We start from the raw sequence: 24,765 nt of genomic DNA on the forward strand, positions 1-24,765 counted from the left end.
ATCCGTTTGCTGCTGTGTAACTTGACTTTTGCTGGGGGGTCAGCGTGGTTTACTCTGCAGTAAACGTGCATAGGATTGCCGTCGTGCAACCCGACCTTATGCATGTTAACTCTGAAATTAACCCTCAAGTATGTGTGCAGTACACCCTGTGAAACCTACTTTGGGAGTAAAGTGCGACGGATCTTGGCGGAACTTACTTCTGCGAAAGCACGCACTGGATCGGGTTACCCGGCCGCGATCCCGTGCATTTATTTTGCCGGTTAGGTTGCAAACCTAATTCCGTTTTCCTGGAAGTGTACTTCCAGGATTCAATAACTTACTTATGAGTAGACACGGTTAGGCTCGCAGCCTTTGTTTTTGCGATTCACAAGTTTAAGCCCGTTTACTTGCAAGTAAGCGCTGCTCGGTAAAACACGCACGGGGTTTGCAAGCTCGGGATCGCGTCGGCCAATTTTCGCGGTTTTGCAAAGGCTTCTGATCTCAGCATTTAGAGTTTAATTTCTTCCTACGTTTCCAGGGTGCGCGGGTGTTAACACTGCCAGTTTGTTGCAAGTTAGGAAAACACGCTAGCCTTCCCTTGGCGTCCTCCTGTGCAAGGCAAACGTCTGAAGAGAGGGTGGGAGGGCTGTACACGCAAAGCCAGTCTCCCTTGGTGCTGCGACGGTTCAGGATACCTCCTACAGGGGGCTCCAGCCCAGTGGTCCAGCGCCGGTTCTCCCCTGCCGCGGGGAACCTGAGACGGCTGGGCGGGCCTCTTAGCCGCGGGCTAGCCAATGGCTCCCGGGCGCCAGGAAGCCCCGCCCACCAGCCCGCTCTTACGCCCCGCCCACTGCCTCCTGGACTCCTCTCCTCGGAGCCGCTGGCTCAGAGCGCGTCTGCGTGAGTCACCTGGAAGCGGGATGGAGCTGTTGCTGCAGCCCCAGCAGAGCTCAGAGCGCGGCGAGGGGCAGATCGTGCCTGAGTAACCGCCTCGCTCGCAGTATCCGGGGTGGGGAGGGCGGATTACAGTCGGCGCAAACCACGAGGAAGCCTTGGAAAAGAAGAGGGGCTATGGTGGCGCACGATGACGCCGGGGGGCTGCTCCCCATTAAGAGGACTATTCGGGTGATAGATGCGCAGAACCAGTCTTTCAGGGAACAAGAGGTAAGGCGTTAGTAAAAAGCCTTAAGCGATCGGAAGAACGATAGAGGGTTTTCTTAAGTGGCACGGTTCTGCATAGTTGCCCAAAGTCCGCTCTTTTCAGCAGAAGGAGGTTTGCTTCAGAGTAAGCCTTCAAGGGGTTACGCTGCACGTGTAAGAGCTGGAAGCGTTGGTTTGTTTGGCACCTTGCTCCTAAACGCGCCTGTTTAAAAAAGACTGAAATGAAGTCACCTGTAGCAGGCAAACCTGGAAGTCCTGTAGAAATGCCGTCAGCTTGCTGGGAGAGCTGCAAAAGAGAGTGAAAACCGTCGGAGTTGCTCTCCGTAGGCTAAGGTGTGAGTCAGTGAGTAGAGAGTAGTACTATTTGTACTTTTGTGTCTTGCATACTTTATTTGAAGCTGCTAGCTAAACATGACTTAACACAGTCCTTTCAGGAAAAGCTTCTCTTACAGCTGGGCGCTGTTAAGGAAAGGTGTAATTGCGGCAGGCAGTTCTGAACTCCTTAATTAGGGTGCCAAGTGTGTGTCTCACGCCTTTCCTGTTAAAAGGAAGCTGCTGGGGTGTGTTGAAACCCTTTGGGTATTTGTTGAGGTCTAGGCATTGACCCGGCTTTATTTATTAAGAGGGAGGGACTGCTTACAGCAATGATGTTGAGGAGCCAGGACTGTATAGTCCTAAAATATTATGCATGTTATCTAAAGTTGCATGCTGACAAAGACATGAACCATGGAAGGAGAAGAAGGGAAGTCTTTAGATATTCTAAAGTTTGTAAAATGTTTGTTTTGAAATGTAAAATTGGAAACTTAATAAAAATGATTACAAAAAAAGAGAAATAAGCTCCCCCCTTCCATCTGTTTACCATTTAAGGAACCTGAAGCAACTGAGCCATTTGTCAGTGGAATTTGGTTGCTCATTCTTTCCTCTCCCCCTAACCTTCTGAGTTTAGCATGGCTTGTTCCTCTTTTACATTAATTCCGCCCACCTCCCAATCTTGTGATGTTGTGTGTATGTATCCTGCAATGGAGTAAGCAACAAATGAGTTACAGTACTTCATTGACTGCCAGTAGCGTTACTTGTTTGGGTATGCGTTTTTCAGGGGATCAAGCTCCATTGTGGGTGCTTAGTTGCACACTTTAATGGCATTTCCCTTACTCTTGAGTAAATTGGTCTCCAAGACATTCCTACAGGATTATTGCTTGTATGGACCAGGTGATATGAGGCATAACGAAAGTACTTTAATTCTGCTGAAATGCATACCTCAAGGTGTCTTCTGGTGGGAATTATGAGAACTCAAAAGTCAAGACTGCTATAAGTGAGGCCTTGTGACAAATGACATCCTGTCCGGAAGCATAGTTGGTTTCTTTATGATTCAACAGTTCGGCTTTAATAAGGCAGAACTTAGAAGTTGAGTCTAAACATTCTGGTGCGACACACGCAAGGATTTTTGGCAGCTGTGGAGGTGAAATATACCAACTGAAAGCAAACTTCAGGATATTTCTCAGTAAGCTTGCCTTTATTTGTTCTGTCTGGATGTTCCATGTACAGGAGACTTTATTAATTTAGGAGGACAGGGCAAAAAAACGTTTTTATGTTATCTGCCAACCTGAAGGTTCAGTACTGTGAGTCCTGACAGGTTATATAGGTCTTGAACGCAGCTTGGATGTACTGCCTGAGATGGCCGAATTGAAGACAACAGGGTGTGTCTCTTTGCCATTTGTTAACCTGTCTTAATTTGGGATATTGCCATAACTTTCCTAAAGTGGATATTAATAGATATAGTGAGCTGCTGCTCTTCTTGCCGAACAGATAATGCCATTAGAAATGTACACACAGGCGCTTAGGATTAACATCTTGACTTGATGAAAGAGACTCCATAAATTAGATGTCGGTGATGTTTTGAGGAGTGGAGGTTAAGTCAGATTCTTTATTGATTCACCAGTATGTTTATAGGGTTTACGTCTAAGTCAGAAATTTGTGACAGAGAAGAGTTTTTGCTTCCAGAGAAACCTTGTAGTTTCTCTATTGGGTTCAGAGATGAACAGCTTCATAGTCCTAAATCCTTTGTTACCCTGGATATGGCAAAATGATGGAGAGAAACGACTGCCACAGTGCTGAGGAACCACCTACGTGGTCTATTCCAATGGATATCTAACTACAAACAGAAGCATATTGTGGGATCAGACTTTAGTCTTAGAAGTGAATTTCCAGATGTGGTTATCAAGTGTCGGCTTCTTCTTCCAGGCAGCTGGTGTAAAACCTGTGCCCCTGAGCTCTTCAGCTCACATCTCATTTGGCATTAACTGAAAGCCTGTGTTTCCCAGGTGTTCTCAGCATTTGGACTTACTTGCCTGGGAGGCATTCAGGTTCAGTTCAAAGGTTTCATCTGAACGTGACTGATTTGTTTTCTAAAGCAAAAGATGCCTCTGGAAGAATATTTTATATTCTCTTCTCTGCTTGCTTCTGTGCTGAAGTGTGAAGGCTATTTTCTACAGGAGAGCAGGCAAGGATGTCAGATAATGCTCTCTTTAAAATTCACAACTTGAAAAACTGGTTCAGTCATGCTCTCCATTGCAGCAACTCCGAAACTCAAAGCTTGCCTCCCGATCTGCCATCAGGAACAATGAACAAATTGCTCAAAAGACAATTTAAAAATATTTGGTGAACTATTTCGGTGTGAGAACAGTGAACTCAAAATGTATGCAGTCTGCCTGTTCACAGAGGTTTCCAGAAGAGCAATAATTGTCTAAAAGGGGTGTTGTTCCTTTTTTTAAGGCTAAAGAAAATTAGAAGAGGGGGGAAGTTCCTCTCCCCCCAATCTGAAGAAAACCAGTTTTGTTTCTGCCCAGTGTCTGTCTGATTTGGAATGAAATTGCCAAGAAGTTGAGTGGCAACCTAAGCCTATTGGGAATGTGTGTGTGGAATCCTTTGTGCTCTGTAAAAAAAGGGATTTTTTTTGCCAGCCTTGCCACATGTGTGTGCTTCACATTGGCAGTGCTATGCTATACAGGCATCTATGAAAACTTAATGTACACACCAACAGCATGGTGCTGTGATACATGCCTGTAACTGGCCCTTGAGAAAAGAAGCTTTCCTGCCAGTTCTTAGTTTTTCCTTCACAGATCTCTAGCTTCTGGGTGCTCCTATTCCACCTTATTTTACAGTGCTGAATTCAGCATATACCCATGTAAACCTTTTCCTTACTCTCCACTTGAAATATCATGTTGCAGCACAGCTGTGGAATGCATTGTAGTGCCTAAAGAATGTAGACACCACCATGAAAAACTCATTCTTGTTTTTATTATCATCACTTTTTGCTTATTTTTTTAAAGAGTCGATGTCTAGTCTACCTTTTCAGGCTCACAAACTAAAGCACCCTCCGTAATACATTCCACATTGAGCAAATGTGGGGGAATATGTCCTCTTTTTTAGTGCAAACTTAAGTTCGCTTCATCCACCTAAGTCATTAATATAGTATTTTATTTACAGATTTATATTGGCAGTACCCCTTTCAGATAGTTGTTGCACACAACATTTACATGAGGAAGAGTGACTTGCCCAAGGCTATACAGTGAGGCAAATGGGGCACTCCCAGACCCAACCCCAACCTGCTGGGACACGGTGGGAGGAGCTGGTCTTTAGGCTGTAGCCGAAATCTTGCATCTTGAGCAAAGTAAACAGGTTAGATTCACTGGTGAGTCTCTTGTCTCCCAAGCCTCTGTTCAACATATGTGAACTGGAAATAGCAGCACCCTGCTTCACAGCTTTAACCGCAAGAACAAATAAAACAGGAAACATGGTTATCTGTCATGAGTTTTGGTGACCTAGCAGGTCTGTATCAAAGGAGTTCTGCATACACCCATGGACATGAAAATGGCATACTTTTATTTATTTCTTTTTTGTGTGCATTGCTTCCAATGAAACAACTCAAAGCGATTTAACAATAAAACCTATATAAAACAATTTCACATACTGTAGATTTTGTGTGTGTGTTCATTCCCCCCCTCCCCCCAAATGAGATACATTATGAAACTGCAAGCAAACAGTGATGGGACTTTCCTCTGTCAGAAGGGCTGTCGATGTGCATGTTCCTTGCTTCACCTTGAAAGTGGATCCTGCACTCTGCCAACCCCCCCCCCCCGTGGAATTCATGACATCATTCCTCCGTGTTCATTGGTATCTTAATGGGGAGAGCAAAGCATTGTTGCTCGCTGGGGCTGTGCTTCACTGACTCCAGCAGTGCTATTTCTGAATCGTCACTCCTGGACATGACAGTAAAGCCCGACCGACTCAGTCCTTCTCCTTTTTTAGTCCTACCACTTCCTCTGTGCAGCATGTGTAAACTCCCAACCACCCCCCCCCAACAACCATTACTATCTGTGCACCTAAGAATGAAGTTGGTCCCACTTTTAATTCCCATGGCAATAGCTTCCACCTTTCTGGTTTCTCTAGGGAGAAATCTCCTGGATTGAAAACATCAAACGAACTTGACCCTTTTCTAGTGTGAAGTAGAGCCGGCTGACAACACAGTCTTGTGATGAGGTTGCCTTCTGCTCTGGCTTCTTGTAAAAATACGACATCCTGTCAATTCCCCATCGAAAATAAAAGTGTAGAAGGCCACTGCGATTGTGGGTGCTGTACCAAAACTGACAAAGCAACAGGATCCTGCCCAAGGGCTTGAAATCAGCTGGGGAAGGGAAGCTGGGTTGGAATTGATAGCCTAAATCTGAAGGGGGGGGGGGAGTTTGATGAGATCACGATTGTATTTCCAAGGGAGGGGAAATCCCTGTCTTGCAACTTCAAAGTGCAGTTACTGTTTTGGGACAGACTTTTACAATCCCTTAAGACATTATCTCTTGAAAGTCAGCCCTAGCAATGACACAGACCTCAGCTATGCAGCCCTAAGGTATTTGAGCAGCCTATTTCTCTCTAGTTCAGGCCTTTGAACACCTCTCTCTCTCAATGCACAGTTGTGCCTGGTTCTTGCTCTGGGAATCTGAGTGTCTTTCTGAGAGAGGCATAGAAGTGCAAGGATGTATCCCTGCTCTCTGCCTCCAGCACATTGCCTGGCAGTGGTAGCAACACATCTGTAGTGATACACAGGAGGTGACTGCCAGTGACACACAAACCTATGTGTGAGCAAGCTGCTAGCAAACTGGAGTCATCTTCCAGGGCAGAGACACTCTTCCTTCTTCCACACCTCTCATTAGATAGCTGCTCTCTTCCTTTATTCATGTACTTTGCTGTGGTGGCCTGTCTTACTTAAGAGTCAGAAAAAACCCTCACACCTCATTCTCCCTGGGGGACAGGCCAAAAAAAAGTTGGCCCTGAAAACAACTTTGTTTGTTCCAGCTATAGTGGACTTTGTTATTCCTGCTTCTTGCTAACCTGAGCAATTGGTCTGTACTATGGTTATAACTTTAGTGTTTAAACAAAATATATTTGTCTTTTGATGGGGCTTGTGTGCTTTGGGATTGAGTGCCTTGATGCTCTGTGCAGTCCTTATCCCCTTCCTCCAAGAGAGTCTGGACATTGTCAACGCACTAAGAATTGAGTAAACAGTCAGTTCAACTTGTTCTCTCATCTGTTTGCAGGAGCCTAGCAATAAGCGCGTCCGACCTCTGGCTCGGGTCACCTCCTTGGCAAACCTGATTTCTCCTGTGAGAAATGGTGCAGTGCGAAGATTTGGACAGACAATACAGGTAAGAGAGTAGATAAGCGTGTGGGTTTGATGTTGCAGTTGTTGGGAGGGGGGGGGGTGACTATGGAGTAAGTATTATCCACAGTTCTGCTGAAGAAAGGATTTCTGCAGCCTGCCGAACCGAGCCTCATATTCCTCTTTTTACTTTTTTAAATGAGCAAGTTTATAGTCCTCATGGGTCCAGAGGGGGGAAATTGAAGTGGATGTTTGAGGGTATCAATAGCTTCTTTGTCTTCCTTCTCTTCCCCAAGCACCTCTAGTGAAACCACAGGGTGAGGGGGACATAGAAACTTGCTCAGTTCTCACAGTTGCAGAACTTGGATTTAGAATTTTTCCTCCCCACAAATATTTTAATTCAGTTTTTCCACATACCAACTGGCATTTTGTGTCCTAACTGCCTTGTAGTCCACATCTCTGCACAAACCTATAAGCAAGTCATTGGAACAAATGAAATTTGCATGCTTTTGGATGCAGAATTCTTTCCCCCCTGGTTACTTTTGCAGATAAGGTAATTGTGTAGAGATGGCCCAGTCAAGACCTTGGTGCAGTTTATCAGGAGCAGCCTATAAACTGAGGCCAGTGTGCAGGGGGTGGGCATTAGATTGCCGCCTGTGCCAACACTTGATGGCTGCATGTGACATACTGCAGCATGTGCTGCAGTCAGAGTTTACCCGGCTGTTCATAATAGAAACGTGACCTCAGCGAAGCCTGTCATGTAAGATATACCATCCACCCCAACTGTGTAAATACTCCTTGCTCTTGATGCTAGTGCTGTTTCAAGCTCCCATGGCTTGTTAATGTTACCAGAGCTGGGAGAGGTAGAATTACACTATTTATGTACTTGAAACCAGATTCTCAGCCTGCTTAACCCCAACCCTCTCCAGCTATCCAAAATCTGTAGTATGGGAAGGGGGAGGGTTAAGCAAAAGAGGGCATTGGCAAATTAGATCTCTCAAGGCTCCGTGGTGCCTGGATTAGCTACACACACACCCTGGTTGCTGAACCCATTAAGGGTGAAGTTTCTTGAGGCAGGCCTGCACAATTTGGATTCCACCTCCAGGGCATGGCGTTCTACCTAGGTACTTGACAACTCACCTATTTGTCACTTCCTTAGCATGCAGCTGCCTTTGGCTTAAATGAGCGGGTTTGTGACAGATTATGTGGGCCTGATCTTAAGGATATTTCCACAGGCATTCTTCAAGAGGCTGTTGACCAGGACTTTGTTGAGGTGTTTGTGCTTATGCACACAGTTTGCTGGGCTGTGCAACATCCCTGGTTGGCATGAAATGCCTCGCGGTTGTTTTTCTGTCCAGTGTCTGTTAAAATACACCTAAGTTCCTAAGGTTCACGACCGAATGCAAACCATCTCCTTCCCCCACCCTGTTGTCCTGCAGTCGTTCTCTCTTCGCGGCGAGAGCAAATCTCCAGGCAGCGCGCAGAAACTGTGCAGCCGCTCAGCTGCCCCCACGCCACCGAAAAGAAGAAACAGTGTGCTTTGGTCCGAGACGTTGGATGTCAACATGAAAGAGACGCTGAGCACCAAAGAAATCAAGCGCCAAGAGGTATGCCTCCAGTGGGGCAACCCCAACAGCCAGCCCCAGACGGATGGGGCTGTTAGAATTCAGCACTGAATTGGGATTTCTGAGCATCTTGGCTGTTGTTTGAGAGGGAAAAGAGCAAAATGTTTCTAAGTCCTCATGGTCTCCGGAGGCGTGTTAAGACGACCTGTCGGCAGTGTAAAGAGAAGCACCCAGTGTTCAGGAGGCAGCAATCATGTTTCCAGTCCCCCATGTATGGCAGCTAACCTCCTGCCACTACTATATCCCCAGATTTGCAGAAGGCATTACTTTGCTGCCTGGAATAAGGCAAAGGAACTGGGCAAGTAGATACATGAGAAGAAGATTACATAAATAGTGTGCTCTCTGGTTTTGCATTTCTGTGATGCAGCTTGGGGGGGGGGAGGACGGGAGAGGGAGGAGGCCTCAGTTGTTCAGTGCGTAGAAAATAGTGGTGGAAGTGTTTTGAAGAACTCTGTTCTACAAAAAGAAGGTCTTCTGTCCCGCCACATTCCTTAAAAAAACAGATTAAATTCTCCCTCCGAATCTTGACTGATAATATATTCCCCCTGGCCGATGCCCCAAGATGGGAGACAATATACTTCGTATTGGGCATAAAAAAATGATTATTTCTGAAACTCCATCTTTATGACTCATGCTAGCTGGTGATCCAGACCAAAGTTATGCATTAATACAAATGACTGAAGCAGCAAACGAGAAAAAGAGGGCCAAAGTTCAACCCTCTGGGTGAGTTCAGCCCTTCACACTGAAGTCTAATGCGTCCCAATGTTTGATTTGGCATGATCTCGCAGCTTCAAAGCCTCCTTTCATGAAAAAGGAGTTTACTTTTCTCAACAATGATTCAAGCCTTTCCCTTCCGTTTTGGCCCTTAAGCCCAGGTGGGCGGATGCAGCTCAACGGCTGAGCTTCCCCCCTTTTGGCTGCAGAGCGGCTGGCTTCTTGATCAAAACGGTTTGGGCTATACAGGTGGGGCTTGATTGGCTGTTGCTTTGCTTCTGCTTCAACATAAGTGGCTAGTGGAATAGTCTGTGGTCAGCAAAACCGCCGAAACCCGGAAGTGGTACATTCTTGACTTCAGCAGCTGTTATTTCTAGGGCAATAAAATGGAGACAGTTCTGATATTTCCCCCACTTTTTGTTCACAGGCGATCTACGAAATGTCTCGGGGTGAGCAGGATTTGATTGAGGACCTGAAGCTTGCCAGAAAGGTTAGTATCTTTCTCTGCTTTGATGACACTGCAAATCGATATATTTGTTAGCTCCCCACCCCCCACTTTGCAGCAGTTAAATGCACTGGATATCCTGGATTAGGCGTCAGACTTTCGGACTTTGCTCATTCCTTTAAAGGTCACTGGATTAATAATAATAATAATAATAATAATAATAATAATAATAATAATAATTTGTTATTTATACCCCGCCCATCTGGCTGGGCTTCCCCAGCCACTCTGGGCAGCTTCCAAAAAAATATTAAAACACTATAATACATCAAACATTAAAAGCTTCCCTAAACAGGGCTGCTTTCAGATGTCTTCTAAAAGTCTGGTAGTTGTTGTTCTCTTTGACATCTGATGGGAGGGCGTTCCACAGGGCGGGCGCCACCACCGAGAAGGCCCTCTGCCTGGTTCCCTGTAACTTGTCTTCTTGCAGTGAGGGAACTGCCAGAAGACCCTCAGTGTCCGGGCTGAACGATGGGGGTGGAGACACTCCTTCAGGTATACTGGACCGAGGCCGTTTAGGGCTTTCAAGGTCAGCACCAACACTTTGAATTGTGCTCGGAAACGTAAATGTATTCCTTGTGGAAGTAGTTGTGCTGGTTGCTCCCGTGCCAATTTCTGTTTTTCAGTGAAATAAGTCACATGGTAATTTTAATAATAATAATAATAATAATAATAATAATAATTTCATTTCTATGCCACTTTATGTTTTTAAGAAAAATCTCAAAGCAGCACCTTTGGGGCAGGATATACCATTAATGTGCAGCAAGCTGCTTTGAGATTTTTTTCTTAAAAACATAAAGTGGTTTAGAAATGGTCATCTAGTCCAACCCCCTGCAATGCAGGAATTGCAGCTATAGCATTTGGGAGGGGAGAAGGTGTAAGAGGAGAGAACTCAGCTATAGGCTCACCTGCCCTTCCCAGTCCGACAGTCAGCAAGTGCACCTGCCTTTTTTGTGGGCAGTGAATCCCGCAGCCACAAAGTGCTCTGGGAGCTCTTGCTTCAGCTGCCTGGAGGTCGCAATCCTGCTGGATGGAAAGTCCCATAGGAGGCTGCCCATATAACAAGCCAGACCCTCGGCCTTGTCTCTCCTTACTGGCAGTGGCGCTCTGGTGTTTGAGTCTATCCCAGGTCTCCTTGGAGACCAGTGCTGGTAGAGACGCATGTGCTCTACCATTGAGATATGGCTCTGTCACTACCCTTTCCCCCCACTCCAAACCGTGCAGCTGCACTGCAATGCCCTGTCAAGCTGTTTTTTATTTTTATTTTTTTGTAATTTCCCATCCTTTCTTGTTGACAGGCTTACCATGACCCCATGCTGAAGCTGTCCATCATGTCTGAAGAAGAGCTCACTCACATCTTTGGGGACTTGGATTCCTATATCCCTTTGCATGAAGGTGAGCTTCTCCATCCCTACCTCCAAAAACAACAACAACAACAAAACCCTCCAGCACTCATGAATTCATGTAAACGTGCCACATTCTCTGCCCGTCACATCAAAGTAGCTCAAAAAACCAGCCTATAAAATGTTAAAACCATAACGCATCTACGACAAAATACTCACATAAAATTCTATGTGCAGACAGCACAGGGCTGCCTATGGCAAAAGCTTTCTGAAAGCTTCAGGTTTTTAAAAGGTAAAGGTAAAGCGACCCCTGACCATTAGGTCCAGTCGTGACCGACTCTGGGGTTGTGGCGCTCATCTCACTTTATTGGCCGAGGGAGCCGGTGTACAGCCTCCAGGTCATGTGGCCAGCATGACTAAGCCGTTTCTGGCGAACCAGAGCAGCGCACGGAAATGCCGTTTACCTTCCCGCCGGAGTGGTACCTATTTATCTACTTGCACTTTGACGTGCTTTCGAACTGCTAGGTTGGCAGGAGCAGGGACTGAGCAACGGGAGCTCACCCCTTCGTGGGGATTCAAACCGCCGACCTTCCGATCGGAAAGTCCTAGGCTCTGTGGTTTAACCCACAGCGCCACCCACGCCCAGTCAGGCTTTTACCTGACTGTAAGTTGTCCGTGGCGAGGGCTGTTTCATACACCCACCAGCAAAGTGCCGCTGAGTGCCACTCCAGAGAGAGGGGCTGGCCAGCTCCTCCAGCAGACCTCTTCTGCGATGTGCAGCAGGGTTTTTCTGCAGATCTAAAGCCACATGAGAAGAAGCATTCTCCGTGGTGCAGAGGTGGAAGGCTTTGAACGTCATCCCCAGCGCTCTGCACTTGTGTTGATTACTGTTTTAAATGTGAATTTTTAAAAAATGCGTATGTTGAGAAGAGTGTCCTGGTACCAATCCCTTTTGTGTTGCAGACTTTCTGGCAAGGCTGGGGGAAGCGACAAGGCCAGATGGGACAGTGGAGCAAATTGGACCCATTCTTGTGAAATGGGTGAGTAACCCTCGGATCTCTCTCCTTCTGTTCCTTACGGGAGATCAGCCATCCAAAATTCATGGGAACATTGGCTTTGGAAAGTCATGAGATCCTATAATTAAGCTGATGTGTGTTGCTCCAGATTTCATTTGCATAATGAACTTTTCAAGCCGAATTGACTTGCATTTCTGTCTGGTTGCTTGCCAGTTAATTTGAGATGAGCAACGACAACTAACATCTGAGGCCTGCTTCTCACGTTATTCACCTCCTCCCAGCCTCAGTTACTCATCTACAACATGAGAATGATAGTAACCTAACTTACAGGGCTGTTGTGTAAGGGTTACTGAGATAACCTGTATGAAGTAACCTGGACACTTGAAATAAACCGTGCTAAAAGAAACTTTGTACACTGCAACTATGAACAAAGAGATGTGACAGGTATATTATCACTCTAGTCTGAAAAAGTACGGTATATGATGGAGTTCATAAGTCCTCTCTTGAAGTTTTGCACTTTTGAAGATCTTCACAGGAGAGTAGACAGTCTTCACTTAACCAAAAGGCGGCTATGAACTCCAGAGGAATTGGCTATAGAATGTGCCCCTTGCTTTTTTCTCCCCCTGCTATATTCTTCACAGTGGGAGCTGCATAATTGGAATTCCTCACATTCATATATCACACTGTAGAGCACCTAGCATATTGCCTGACTCATTCAAGTGGGGAGGGGGCGGCAGTTCTGAAGCAGCAGTTTACAAATGCCCTTGCATCGTCTTTTCTAGCTACCAGGACTGAATGCGTACAAGGCCTATTGCAGCAACCAGTTGGCAGCTAAAGCCCTCCTGGACCAGAAGAAACAAGACCGCCGAGTCCAGGACTTCCTCCAGCGTTGCCTTGAATCTCCTTTCAGCCGCAAGCTGGACCTCTGGAGCTTTCTGGATATCCCTCGGAGTCGCTTGGTCAAGTACCCTCTCCTCCTGAAGGAAATCCTGAGGCATACACCCAATGATCACCCCGACGTTCAGATTCTGGAAGAAGCAGTAAGTGCCTGGGGATTCTCTGCACAGAGCTTCTAATATATTAATGATTGTAGAGTTGAAAGGGAACCCCAAGGGTCATCTAGTCCAGCCCCCCCCACAATGCAGGAATCTCAGCTAAAGCATCCATGACATATGGCCATCCAACCTTTCCTTAAAACCCTCCAGTGAAGGAGAGTCCACCATCTTCCGAGTGAGTCCGTTCCACTGTCAAACAGCACCTACTGTCAGAAAGTTCTTCCTGATGTTTAATCGGAATCTTCTTTCCACAGTAAAGTACCTTTTTAAAACCAAGTCCCAGCTTACAAACTGTCTCTTTCTTGCAATAAAAAGTAAATGCAGTTTGTTGAATGATGGATCAGATTAGGTGGAAATGGCCCCTCTCAATTAGTACTAGTTGACGTTCTTTTAAATACGTTGTTAAATGTGGCAGGCCCAACACCAGGCACAAAAGCAAAGGGAGAGGTCTGATTCGTGGGGGTTCCAGCTCCCAGGAAGTTCTGCGCAAGTCCCATTGAAATGGGCTGGGAGCTTTGCAAGCACAAAGCAGTGCTCTTCCAAGGGCTTCTGCTCACCGCGGTGCAGTTTTGTAGGAAACTGCTTTGTGTGTTGTACTCCACTTGCCAGTTGGAGTTTCTACCCCAGCCCCAAAACGTCTTGGGCAGTCCTCCTTGGCTAAAGCAATTGAACATTCTGTTTTGTTTTGTGTTGTAATCGTCAGGGGTCCCTTTACCTTTACTCGGTTGAGTAAGGCCCTGTCCCATGTATCTTCTCAATCCATTGCCTGTATTGAGGCCTGTGCTCTCACTGCCCGACTTCAGTTATCAAGCAGCATTAATTGGTGGACCCTTTGCTTTTAGATCTCCATAATCCAGGGAGTCCTCTCTGACATCAACTTGAAGAAAGGGGAGTCTGAATGTCAGTATTACATTGACAAGCTGGAGTACCTCGACGAGAAGCAGAGAGACCCACGAATCGAAGCGAGCAAAGTGCTGCTTTGCCACGGGGAGCTGAAGAACAAGAACGGCCATGTAAGTACCTGATTTTACAGAGGTGATGTTGCAGATGCTCCCATCCTGCAGCCAAACACCTGCCAAGGAACTGCAGAGTGAAGCGGCACCACCTTAAAGCAAAGGGTGGAATGGTCCAGAACTTGGCATGTCTCAAATTCTTGATGGCGGTGCATCTTTTAACCCTCTAGAAATAAGTGCCCAGGATCTGCCACTTTTACCTCTCAATTTGTTCTCTCTTTTTTAAAAGAGAAGACTATCTTGCTGTGACAGAATTGGCACCCCTTTCCCCCACTTTCTTTCCAGACCTTGACTTTGGTTCCAGGTCATTAAAGAACCCATTAAGAGGCATCAGGAACACTTAAGACGCCGAAAGCAGGGCTGGCATCTGCCCAGGTTGCAGATGGTTGTGAAATAATTAGCATAAAGTTACTACAGAAAGCACGGCACACATTTTGCCGGGGGGTGGGGGGGGTCAAGAGGTATTTCCTGCGGGCTGCCAGTGATGTAATGCATCCCTTAGATTCTTCCAAGTATGTAATCTTTTGGGCTTGAAGAAAACTGACGGCAGCTTGGAGTCTAAAGCGGCTCTCTAAAAGCTTGGCCGGTGCTGCTTCTCAAAAATAGAAGCTGGAACCTGAAAGGGGTTGCTTGGCCTTCCTCCCAGCTATGAGCAAAACGTCTTGTCATAGGTCAGCTCAACCTATTTTGTAGTCAAAACTATCTTGTGTCTCCCTGGCTGGCAGCCCTGCGTCATTAGTTGCTCTGGCAGTGCAAGTCCTCTAGCGTTATCGTGGTTGTCTGCCTCTGGAGGTCTGGTGCTTATTTGGAGTTGTTCCGCTGACCCAGTTTGCTTGAGCATTTTCTCTGACTGCCAGCACAGTCTCCTGTGCCTTGAGCAGGTCTTTCAAGCAAGGGTACCTTGGATCCTTTCAACTGGAGAAGTGCCTAATACCGTATTTTTTGCTCTATAAGACGCACTAGACCACAAGACGGACCTAGTTTTTGGAGGAGGAAAACAAGAAAAAAAAATATTCTGAATCTCAGAAGCCAGAACAGCAAGAGGGATCGCTGCACAGTGAAAACAGCAATCCCTCTTGCTGTTCTGGCTTCTGGGATAGCTGTGCAGCCTGCATTCGCTCCATAAGATGCACACACATTTCCCCTTACTTTTTAGGAGGGAAAAAATGAGTCTTATACAGCAAAAAATACGGTAATTCTGCATGTAGCATGTATATATATGTATTTTGTTCCAATTTGAGATCTTGACCAAAGCTTTTCCTCCCCCCTTCAGAAGCTCTACGTCTTCCTTTTCCAAGATATCTTGGTTCTAACTCGGCCTGTGACACGTAACGAGCGTCATTCTTACCAAGTGTACCGGCAGCCGATACCCGCTCAGGACCTGGTGCTGGAGGACTTGCAGGATGGCGACGTGAAAATGGGAGGTTCCTTTCGAGGTGCCTTTGGCAATTCCGATAAAGGTATGAAGCAAATAGGCTCACATCCTTCAGCAATTCTGTCCGAAGGCCGGCTTGTATGCAGCTGTCTTTGCTTTAACACAGGGGTCTGCAACCCGCGGCTCCGGAGCCGCATGTGGCTCTTTTACACCTTTGCCGCGGCTCCGGAGCGGATACTAGCGATGGGAGGAGGCGCATTGTGCGCCCCGACACTCCCCACTGTGGCGGGCGCTGTACTGGCTGTGACGTCGCATGGGGGGTGCGTGCGTTAGTCACACACCGTCCCAACGTCACCTTCCCCCCTGCCCGCTACATTGTAAGGGTCATGTACGCTGGTCACTGCATTGAAAGGGGGCATGTACGCAGGTCACTGTTTCGAAGGGGAGTGAAGAACACACACACACAAAATGGTAACTTGTTAATTTAACGTTTGTTTCTATGAGGAGAATTCTGAGGGGTCAAACAAAGAAATAATAAAAAAATGACAAAAAAGTTATTTTTATAATGACGAGTTTTGCGGCTCCCAGTTTTTTTTTCCCTTCGGAAACGGGTCCAAGTGGCTCTTTTTGTCTTAAAGGTTGCAGACCCCTGCTTTAACAGGAATTTGTGAGGAGTAGTCCCCTTTCCCCTGAATTTTGGCATAAGGTTCCACACAAATCCAGATTGGGACTTGCCAGGCCCTGAAAAAATATCAGCATTGGTCCTGAATGTGACTCATGATTTGGATGTAGGTCAAACATTCGTGAAACCCTTTCAGCAAATGAAAACCTCTGGGGGAGGGAGCTGGGGGGGGGGAGACTTTGGCTGACCCAGGAACATGTGTCAAAGTAGTCGGGCAAGCGAACCTCTATGACCATTGCTCAGTTAAAAAGGTAAAGGGACCCCTGAGTGTTAAGTCCAGTCATGGACGACTCTGCGGTTGCACGCTCATACCCGAGGGAGCCGGCGTTTGTCCGCAGACAGCTTCCAGGTCATGTGGCCAGCATGACTAAGCCGCTTCTGGCAAACCAGAGCAGCGCATGGAAACGCCATTTACCTTCCCGCCGGAGTGGTACCTATTTATCTACTTGCACTTGACATGCTTTTGAACTGCCAGGTGGGCAGGAGCAGGGACCGAGCAACGGGAGCTCACCCCGTCACGGGGATTCGAACCGCCAACCTTCTGATCGGCAAGCCCCAGGCTGCATGGTTTAGACCAGGGGTCTGCAACCTTTAAGACAAAAAGAGCCACTTGGACCCGTTTCCGAAGGGAAAAAAAAACTGGGAGCCGCAAAACTCGTCATTATAAAAATAACTTTTTTGTCATTTTTTTATTATTTCTTTGTTTGACCCCTCAGAATTCTCCTCATAGAAACAAACGTTAAATTAACAAGTTACCATTTTGTGTGTGTGTGTTCTTCACTCCCCTTCGAAACAGTGACCTGCGTACATGCCCCCTTTCAATGCAGTGACCAGCGTACATGACCCTTACAATGTAGCGGGCAGGGGGGAAGGTGACGTTGGGACGGTGTGTGACTAACGCACGCACCCCCCATGCGACGTCACAGCCAGTACAGCGCCCGCCACAGTGGGGAGTGTCGGGGCGCACAATGCGCCTCCTCCCATCGCTAGTATCCGCTCCGGAGCCGCGGCAAAGGTGTAAAAGAGCCACATGCGGCTCCGGAGCCGCGGGTTGCAGACCCCTGGTTTAGACCACAGGGCCACCCACGTCCTTATTGCTCAGTTAACTCGTGTCAATCAGCAATCTTGAAGCTCCATTCTGATGACATCTCTCCTCCCCTTCTTTCCCCCCTCTGCAGCTAAGAACATCTTCCGGGTCCGCTTCCGAGACCCAGCTCCCGGCCAGTCCCACACGCTGCAGGCCAACGACATCTTCCACAAGCAACAGTGGTTCAACTGCATCCGGGCGGCCATTGGGCCTTACCAGCTGAGCGCTGCGCCTTGCGAGCTCAAAGAGCTGCCGGAACTCAGCGAAGAGGCAGAGGAGAACAACCCCTCTGTGCCTAGTGCCAAAATCAAGAGGAGGCCATCCACCCTCTCCGGCAGCCTCCACATGGAGCTGGACGAGAACGGCGTGGAGTGCAGCTCAGTCACGGACATTGCGGCGGATGAGGCCAAGAACCCCAAGCCATACCGTATGCACTCTGGGCTCCGGAGGACAAGGGAGAGAGCCCAGCTCAGTGGCAAGCGGAAAGAGACACTCGTTTGAAGGGTTCGGAAGCCCTTCTCCCCCCTGTTTATTTATAAATAAAAAGTGTACATTTTCTTTCCTGTAATGTGAGGATGCTTACTCCTTCTGAATATAAATGTCTGTGGTCTTTTTGTTTGTGTTTTTGTTCTCCTTTGATGGCAGCTACTGGTTTTCAGCAAACACTGTTGAACTGGAGTCTGATTCTGAAAAGCAAGGACTCTGATTTTTGGGGTTACAAAGTGGGTTTTGAAAACGTTGCATCTGTGAGGAACGTTTGGGAGCAAGCTTCAGCTGTTGCCAAGGAGCTGTGAATTTTTTGAGGCTTGATTCCCAAAGAAAATAGAGCAGGCCCATCTTTAAAAGAGTGTTTTATTTCTCTCTCAGCAGTTCCACATGGAAAAATGCTCATTATTTAAAATTTGAGTTTTCTTTGGCTTGTGGAGCGATTCGGATTGATGCAGTTCCCCCTAGGTTGTTAAATCTGGTTTATTTCAGCCCTTACTGTAGAAGCAAGGTGGTCTGAGACCTGCAACCCACATTTCTCAGAGAAACAGACTCCCACGTTCAACAGGTTTCCATTTTACTGACTGGAATTCTGTACTTAATTTTTGTTTGTTCGTTGTACATTCCTTGTGTGAATTGACATGACCTGCCAAGTATTTAATCTTGTTTTATTATTATTATTTTTACCTGAATACATTTGTAGAGAACTTTTGTACTTTGATTTCATTGTATTTCTCAACATCCGAATTGGCGTTTTTCTTCCTTTTTTTTTTTTTAAGTACTTGATGGGGTGCGTGTGTGAAGAGAGAGCATGTGTTGGTATGTTATGTATATTTAAAAGCCAGTTCAGGACTTTTCAAGGTGAAACAAAGCCATATGTTCTTGAGCCATTGGGAAAATGGGAGAACAAGAGTTTTTACCCCCATCCCCCAAACTGACCTGGGGTGCCTGTGCCTTTAAAACAGCTCTACTTCAGCAGAGAGAAGGTGCTGAGTAATCAGAATTCTGTATTTCCTTTTAAAGGTACAGGAGAACTTAGGTGGCCCGCAAGTTTGGCAATCTTACGGGGAGGGAAGATTTGATGTAGCATTTTGGGTTGGCCACAGGCCCGTAGAGTGCCTTGTGTACTCCAAACTACTGAAAGCAGATCGCAGTGGACGCAGAAGGCTTAGGGAATGTCGCAGAAGGTTTAGGTAAAGAGGAGATTATACTACAGTGAGCACAAAAGGGAGGAGGTCTTTAGAAGGGAGCATCAGAAAGATGCATTTGGAAGCAAAAAGGAGGCACAGTGTATGTTGCAAGACTTGGTAGGAGGTGGTGTTAGCGAAGAGAAGGAAGGAAATGGGTGAAGTCCTTGCTTGCGGTTTTGAGGTCGTCCCCCCTGCTGAATTTCAAGGAAGGAGGGCAGTTTACCTTAGTGTAACGCAAATTAGCAGGAAGAAACTTTGAGCGCTTCTAGTAACGCATCTGAAGCACTTCCAAAAATTAGCCGAGTTCTGCAAGTTTTCTTTTTTTTTTCCGAGGGGGAATTTCTGGTGCAGAAGAACCATCAGGCTAGAAGCTAGAATGGGGATGAAATTCTGGAAACAAATGTAAATAATAAAACAACCAAAGCACAACGACTCTGTAAAAATGTGTGTGTTTTTGTACAGTGTTAAGTGTGGTGAACAATTAAAACTTCCTGCATATTTCTTGTCTTTCATCTTTAATGTGAGAGTGGTTTATCAGGGCACATCAATCGCCAGCTCTCCCGGTCAAGCAGAGAAATCTCACTGGCATCTTTGAACTCCAGCTGTGGTTCAGATATCTGGGTTCCTATCCCAATGGGAACATCTGTCCCAAACCTGTTGGTGCATATTGTACTATCCTTATCGCTTTCATTTTTCTGAGAGGGTTCCTTTTCTGTATTTTGACAGTAAACACATAGTGAAACAAATTGGCACTTGACGTGAGCTCTGTCACGCAGCTTTGAGACTGCGTCACCTGAAAACAGCACACATTTTTATCTTGTGAAACATACTCCCTTACAGTAGGCTGGGTTATTGGTCTCTTTACTGAGCCCATTGGCCTTTTGTGGGCCTAAAGTAGTAAGGTTCATCTAGCTGATGGTTTTAGTTCAAAAAATATCTCCATCCATAATTAAAAGTCGAGATGAGCTTGTTGCAAGCTGTATGGGCTTTGCTCCTGGGAAATGAACCATAGAATTATAGAGTTGGGAAAGGACCACAAGGGTCATTTAGTCCAAGCCGCTTGCCAAGGCAGGAATCTTTTGCCCAGCGTAAGTCTCGAACCCAGAGCCCTGAGATTAAGAGTCTCATGCTCTACTCGACTGAGTGGCAGCAATATTTGTTGACAGTAAGGGAATGTGCACATTCATAGGAAGCTGGCTTATGTGGAGTCAAACCAATAGTCCATCTTTGCAGTCCTACCTGAGGATTCTGGTAACTGTCTCTGGGACCTTATACATGCAAAGCATGAGTTCTACCATTGAACTACCACCCTTCCCCAATTCCCAGCACAATAAGAAGCTAGCATTGCATACACAAACAGTCCAAGGGAACCCGGCTGTAAATATTTGCATTTTTTAAAATCCCTCTTGCTTGAAACTGATGGCATGACACCTACATAATAACATTAAAGGTAAAAGTTAAAGGGACCCCTGACCATTGGGTCCAGTCGCGGACAACTCGGGTTGCGGCGCTCATCTCGCTTTATTGGCCAAGGGAGCTGGTGTACAGCTTCTGGGTCATGTGGCCAGCATGACTAAGCCGCTTATGGCGAACCAGAGCAGCGCACGGAAACACCGTTTACCTTCCTGCCGGAGCACCTATTTATCTACTTGCACTTTGACGTGCTTTTGAACTGCTAGGTGGGCAAGAGCAGGGACCGAGCAACGGGAGCTCACCCCGTCGCGGGGATTCGAACCGCCGACCTTCTGATCGGCAAGTCCTAGGCTCTGTGGTTTAACCCACAGCACCACCCGCGCACTGCATTGCAAAAATGTCTCCGTCAACTCCGCCGTGTGGGAATCCCTTGTAGAACGACTGCAGTTGCCTGGAGACAGGCAGAAAGGTTGTGCAGTGACCAGAGGAGGAATGACCACTGGGAGGAGCGCAGAGAGAAGCAATGTCCTCCCTGGTGCATCTGCAGCAGCACAACCGGACACCTTCCTCTGCCCCAGCTGCAACAAAACATGTCTCTCCTGTATCAGTCTGCCCTGCTTCCTGACATCCCTAGAACACACCAGGTGGCTCAACCAATCTCGGAGTGATCTGGAGCTGTCACCTGCATCCTTGGCTGAAGCATGGCTTTCCCAAATAGGCCTGATTCAGTCTGGCTTTAGCTGAATCCTGTACACAGCTCTCCCAACCACCCTTCAAAGAGAAATCTGTCCACTGGAAAAGTGGACATGCAGTCCCACTCCTTGACTCCATGCTGGTCTGGGATGTCTGCACCAAGGGGTCTCCCGGAGCAAGAGAAAACCTCCAGACTTCTCCATCCCCCAACCTTTTATACGTTCAGCTGAAATGAAAGCACACGAGGCTTTGCTTCTGTTCGAAAGTGCCCTCTGAACCCCTGAAAGCTCGCGCGGTTATTCCCTCTGCCCAAGTTGTAATCGGCACGCTCTGTTCAAAGCAGCGTCTGGCTTTTGTGTCTCGCTGTGCGTGATGTGCTTTTGGAAAACATCTGGTCCAGAGACGTTTTATTTAAAAGGGGGAGGGGAGACACAATTGAAGCCTAATTGTTTCCAGCTGCTGAGCTGCACGTCAGACGCCGAGCTGGTTTGTAATGAGGCTGCGGGTACCACTTGCGGCTCGTTCCTCCTTGAAGCTGTGCAACAGCTTTCCCCCGATCTCCCTTTGCATCTCCCAGCTGCATCCTACCCTAGCCCCAGTCTGGTAACAGAGGGAAAATCCAGCACAAAACCACAGGTTGCCCAACTAGCAATGATAGCTATTGTTCTCCCTCTCGCATAACGCTGGAGCTTTTGGACATGCCATGAAGCTGAATGCTGGAAGATTTGGGAAAGATACAAGGTCCTTCACACAGCATGTAATAATAATAATAATAATAATAATAATAATAATAATAATAATAATAATAATAATAATAAAAAATCAGGGAGGGTGGGGAAATCCTAATTCCCCAGGGGTGGGGGGTGGGCAGGGACAGCAGCACATGAAATGTGAATAACCCCCCACCAGTCACCATCCACTAGTTGAAAGCTCTTTTGTACGAACAAACACACAGAAGTGCACATGGAAAAAATAAGTGTGCATGTTACCAGCCTAGTGTGTGCACCACTAATGTTGGATACCACCTTGCAGTTTTATTTTATCCTTCACTAACCTAGACAGCATCTTAAAAAGCAGAGACATCACCTTGCCGACACAAGCTATGGTTTTCCCAGTACTGTAGTGATGCATGGAAGTGAGAGCTGGATCACAAAGAAGGCTGATCGCCGAAGAATGGATGCTTTTGGATTCTGGTGCTGGAGGAGACTCTTGAGAGTCCCATGGACTGCAAGAAGACCAAACCTCTCCATTCTGAAGGAAATCAGCCCTGAGTGCTCACTGGAAGGACAGATCCTGAAGCTGAGGCTCCGACACTTTGGCCACCTCATGAGAAGAGAAGACTCCCTGGGAAAGACCCTGATGTTGGGAAAGATGGAGGGCACAAGGAGAAGGGGACGACGGAGGACGAGATGGGTGGACAGTGTTCTCGAAGCTACCAGCATGAGTTTGACCAAACTGTGGGAGGCAGTGGAAGACAGGAGGGCCTGGCATGCTCTGGTCTAGGGGGTCACGAAGAGTCGGACACGACTGAATGACTAAACAACAACAACAACAAAACATAGTTTTAACATGTGCTTGGATGTGACTTGATTGCTTATTTGTCTCGTTTTGCAAACTGCCCAGAGAGCTTTGTTGAGTGGGCAATGCTAAAACGCAGCATGGAAATGAACATATAAATTTAATTTATGTGTCTGAGCACTACTGCACTTCCCAGGCCACAGTCACTAAGAAGTTCCTCGCTCCATGCCCCTGGTAGTGCAAAACTGCAAACAGCTGACTGCTTACTGGTAAATAATTTGGGGTCCTAGGAATTCACTGGGGTGGCACTTGAACTCAGTTCTTCTGTTCATGATGGCGATGCAACTGAGTTCTAATCCCAACCCAGTGACTTCCACTCAAAAACCCCAAAATATCCAAGAATGGAATTGTTCCTCTATCATTATCGCAATTATATCATGTGCCAATGTATAAACGACATACCTGCTTGATGCTATTGTTTTTAAACAGGACACCACATACCAGCTGCATGAGGTCCTAGGGATAATTGAACTACATGCTAATTAATCACATGGCTAATTAAAGCACCTGACCAGTAGCCGCAAGCAATTCGTTGAGTAACCCACGGTTATTTATGACTTCTGCCTGTTTCCCTCACCTCTCTTTGCTCTGCTCCCAAGTCCTCAATTATCACCTTGCCCAGAAACTCAACAACTAACCATCTCTCTCTCTTAGAGGCCATCTGGGATGTTGGAGTAATACCCTGCGGGGATATAAGATGATTTATTTTCATGATAGAATGGCATCTTCATTGGGAACATCTAGTGAAGCTGAAGATTGGAAGATTCAGTACAGACAAAAGCCAAGTCTTATTCACACAGCCATTTTCCATTTTCAACCTGCATTAATACACATATAAAGGTGTGGCGCTGTGGGTTAAACCACAGAGCCTAGGACTTGCCAATCAGAAGGTCGGTGGTTTGAATCCCCACGACGGGGTGAGCTCCTGTTGCTCCGTCCCTGCTCCTGACAACCTAGCAGTTCGAAAGCACGTCAAAACTGCAAGTAGATAAATAGGTACCACTACAGTAGGAAGGTAAATGGCGTTTCCGTATGCTGCTCTGGTTCGCCAGAAGCAGCTTAGTCATGCTGGCCACATGACCCAGAAGCTGTACGCCGGCTCCCTCGGCCAGTAAAGCAAGATGAGCGCCGCAACCCCAGAGCCGGTCACGACTGGACCTAATGGTCAGGGGTCCCTTTACCTTTAATACACATACATTTTCCATTTCTGTGTAAATTAAATCTACTATACTTAACACGGGTTCCCTTCCAGGGCACAAGGGAGAAAGGTAGTGTGACTTTCCCCAAACAATGTGTAGTAGACAACTCAGAGTTCTTGTTGTGGTTGGCATCTGTCTATCTTGAGAGACAATGGAGTGCACCTCTGGGGGTGAAGTCAAACTGCTGCGTCAGTGACCTCCCTGGGGCGCAAGCCTGGGCAGTGTGTCTGGAGGTCCTGGGCTGCCCAGACGACGAGACCCCCATCTCGGCCTCACTGATGTGTGGTCCAAAGGAAAGCAGAGCAAGTCGTTAGGCACCAGCTGGGCTGCAGGAGTTGCTGGAAGGAGGCGTAAAAGGCGTCATCCAACCTTCTTAGGGACTCCAGATTTGTGTAGGGTTTACTCCTTAGGTTAGGCTGAGAGGCAATGGCTGGTCACCCAGTGAGGTAAAGGTAAAGTCAAAGACGACTGGGGTTGTGGTGCTCCAGTGGCGTAGCGTGGGGGGTGCAGGGGAGCCCGGCCGCACCGGGCGCAACATCTGGGGGTTAGAGTTAGGGGGCGCAAATCCACGGGTTAGGGGGCGCAAATTATTTGCCTTGCCCCGGGTGCTGACAACCCACGCTACGCCACTGCGGTGCTCATCTCATTTCAGGCTGAGGGAGCCGGCATTTGTCCACAGACAGCTTTCTGGGTCATGTGGCCAGCAGGACTAAACCGCTTCTGGTGCAATGGAACACCGTGATGGAAACCAGAGCACACGGAAAGGCTGTTTACCTTCCCGCCGCAGTGGAAACCTAGACAGCATCTTAAAAAGCGGAGACATCACATTGCCGACAAAAGTCCATACTGTATAGTTCAAGCTATGGTTTTCCCGGTAGTGATGTATGGAAGTGAGAGCTGGACCATAAAGAAGGCTGATAATGTCTTATCTGATTGCCTTTGCTGGTAGTCTGGCCATTCCTTTGAGATGGTGATTACCCAATTCCTGAGACAATGGGAAG

At 47.1% G+C, this 24,765-nt stretch overlaps 1 protein-coding gene across 1 annotated transcript; it reads left to right on the plus strand.

The window, feature by feature from the left end:
* The first annotated feature begins 834 nt into the window (after nt 1–834).
* LOC310826047 (neuroepithelial cell-transforming gene 1 protein-like) lies at nt 835–19,379 on the plus strand. Its single transcript, XM_083700525.1, has 10 exons — nt 835–1,143; nt 6,732–6,839; nt 8,233–8,400; nt 9,560–9,622; nt 10,933–11,029; nt 11,941–12,017; nt 12,776–13,033; nt 13,891–14,061; nt 15,335–15,521; nt 17,297–19,379. The coding sequence occupies exons 1-10, from the start codon at nt 1,051–1,053 to the stop codon at nt 17,704–17,706; spliced, it is 1,632 nt and encodes a 543-aa protein (XP_083556651.1). The 5' UTR covers nt 835–1,050; the 3' UTR covers nt 17,707–19,379.
* The last annotated feature ends 5,386 nt before the right edge of the window (nt 19,380–24,765 follow it).

The sequence above is a fragment of the Podarcis gaigeae genome, assembly GCF_964106915.1.
Source record: "Podarcis gaigeae genome assembly, chromosome: 10".
Taxonomy (NCBI): domain Eukaryota; kingdom Metazoa; phylum Chordata; class Lepidosauria; order Squamata; family Lacertidae; genus Podarcis; species Podarcis gaigeae.

What these genes read in the sequence shown, in the direction of transcription:
- LOC310826047 (XM_083700525.1), top strand. Translation starts at nt 1,051, where the DNA reads ATGGTGGCGCACGATGACGCCGGGGGGCTGCTCCCCATTAAGAGGACT. An exon ending in GATTTGGACAGACAATACAG is followed by an intron (nt 6,840 to 8,232) that starts GTAAGAGAGTAG and finishes GTTGTCCTGCAG; the next exon opens with TCGTTCTCTCTTCGCGGCGA. An exon ending in CTTTGGCAATTCCGATAAAG is followed by an intron (nt 15,522 to 17,296) that starts GTATGAAGCAAA and finishes CCCCCTCTGCAG; the next exon opens with CTAAGAACATCTTCCGGGTC.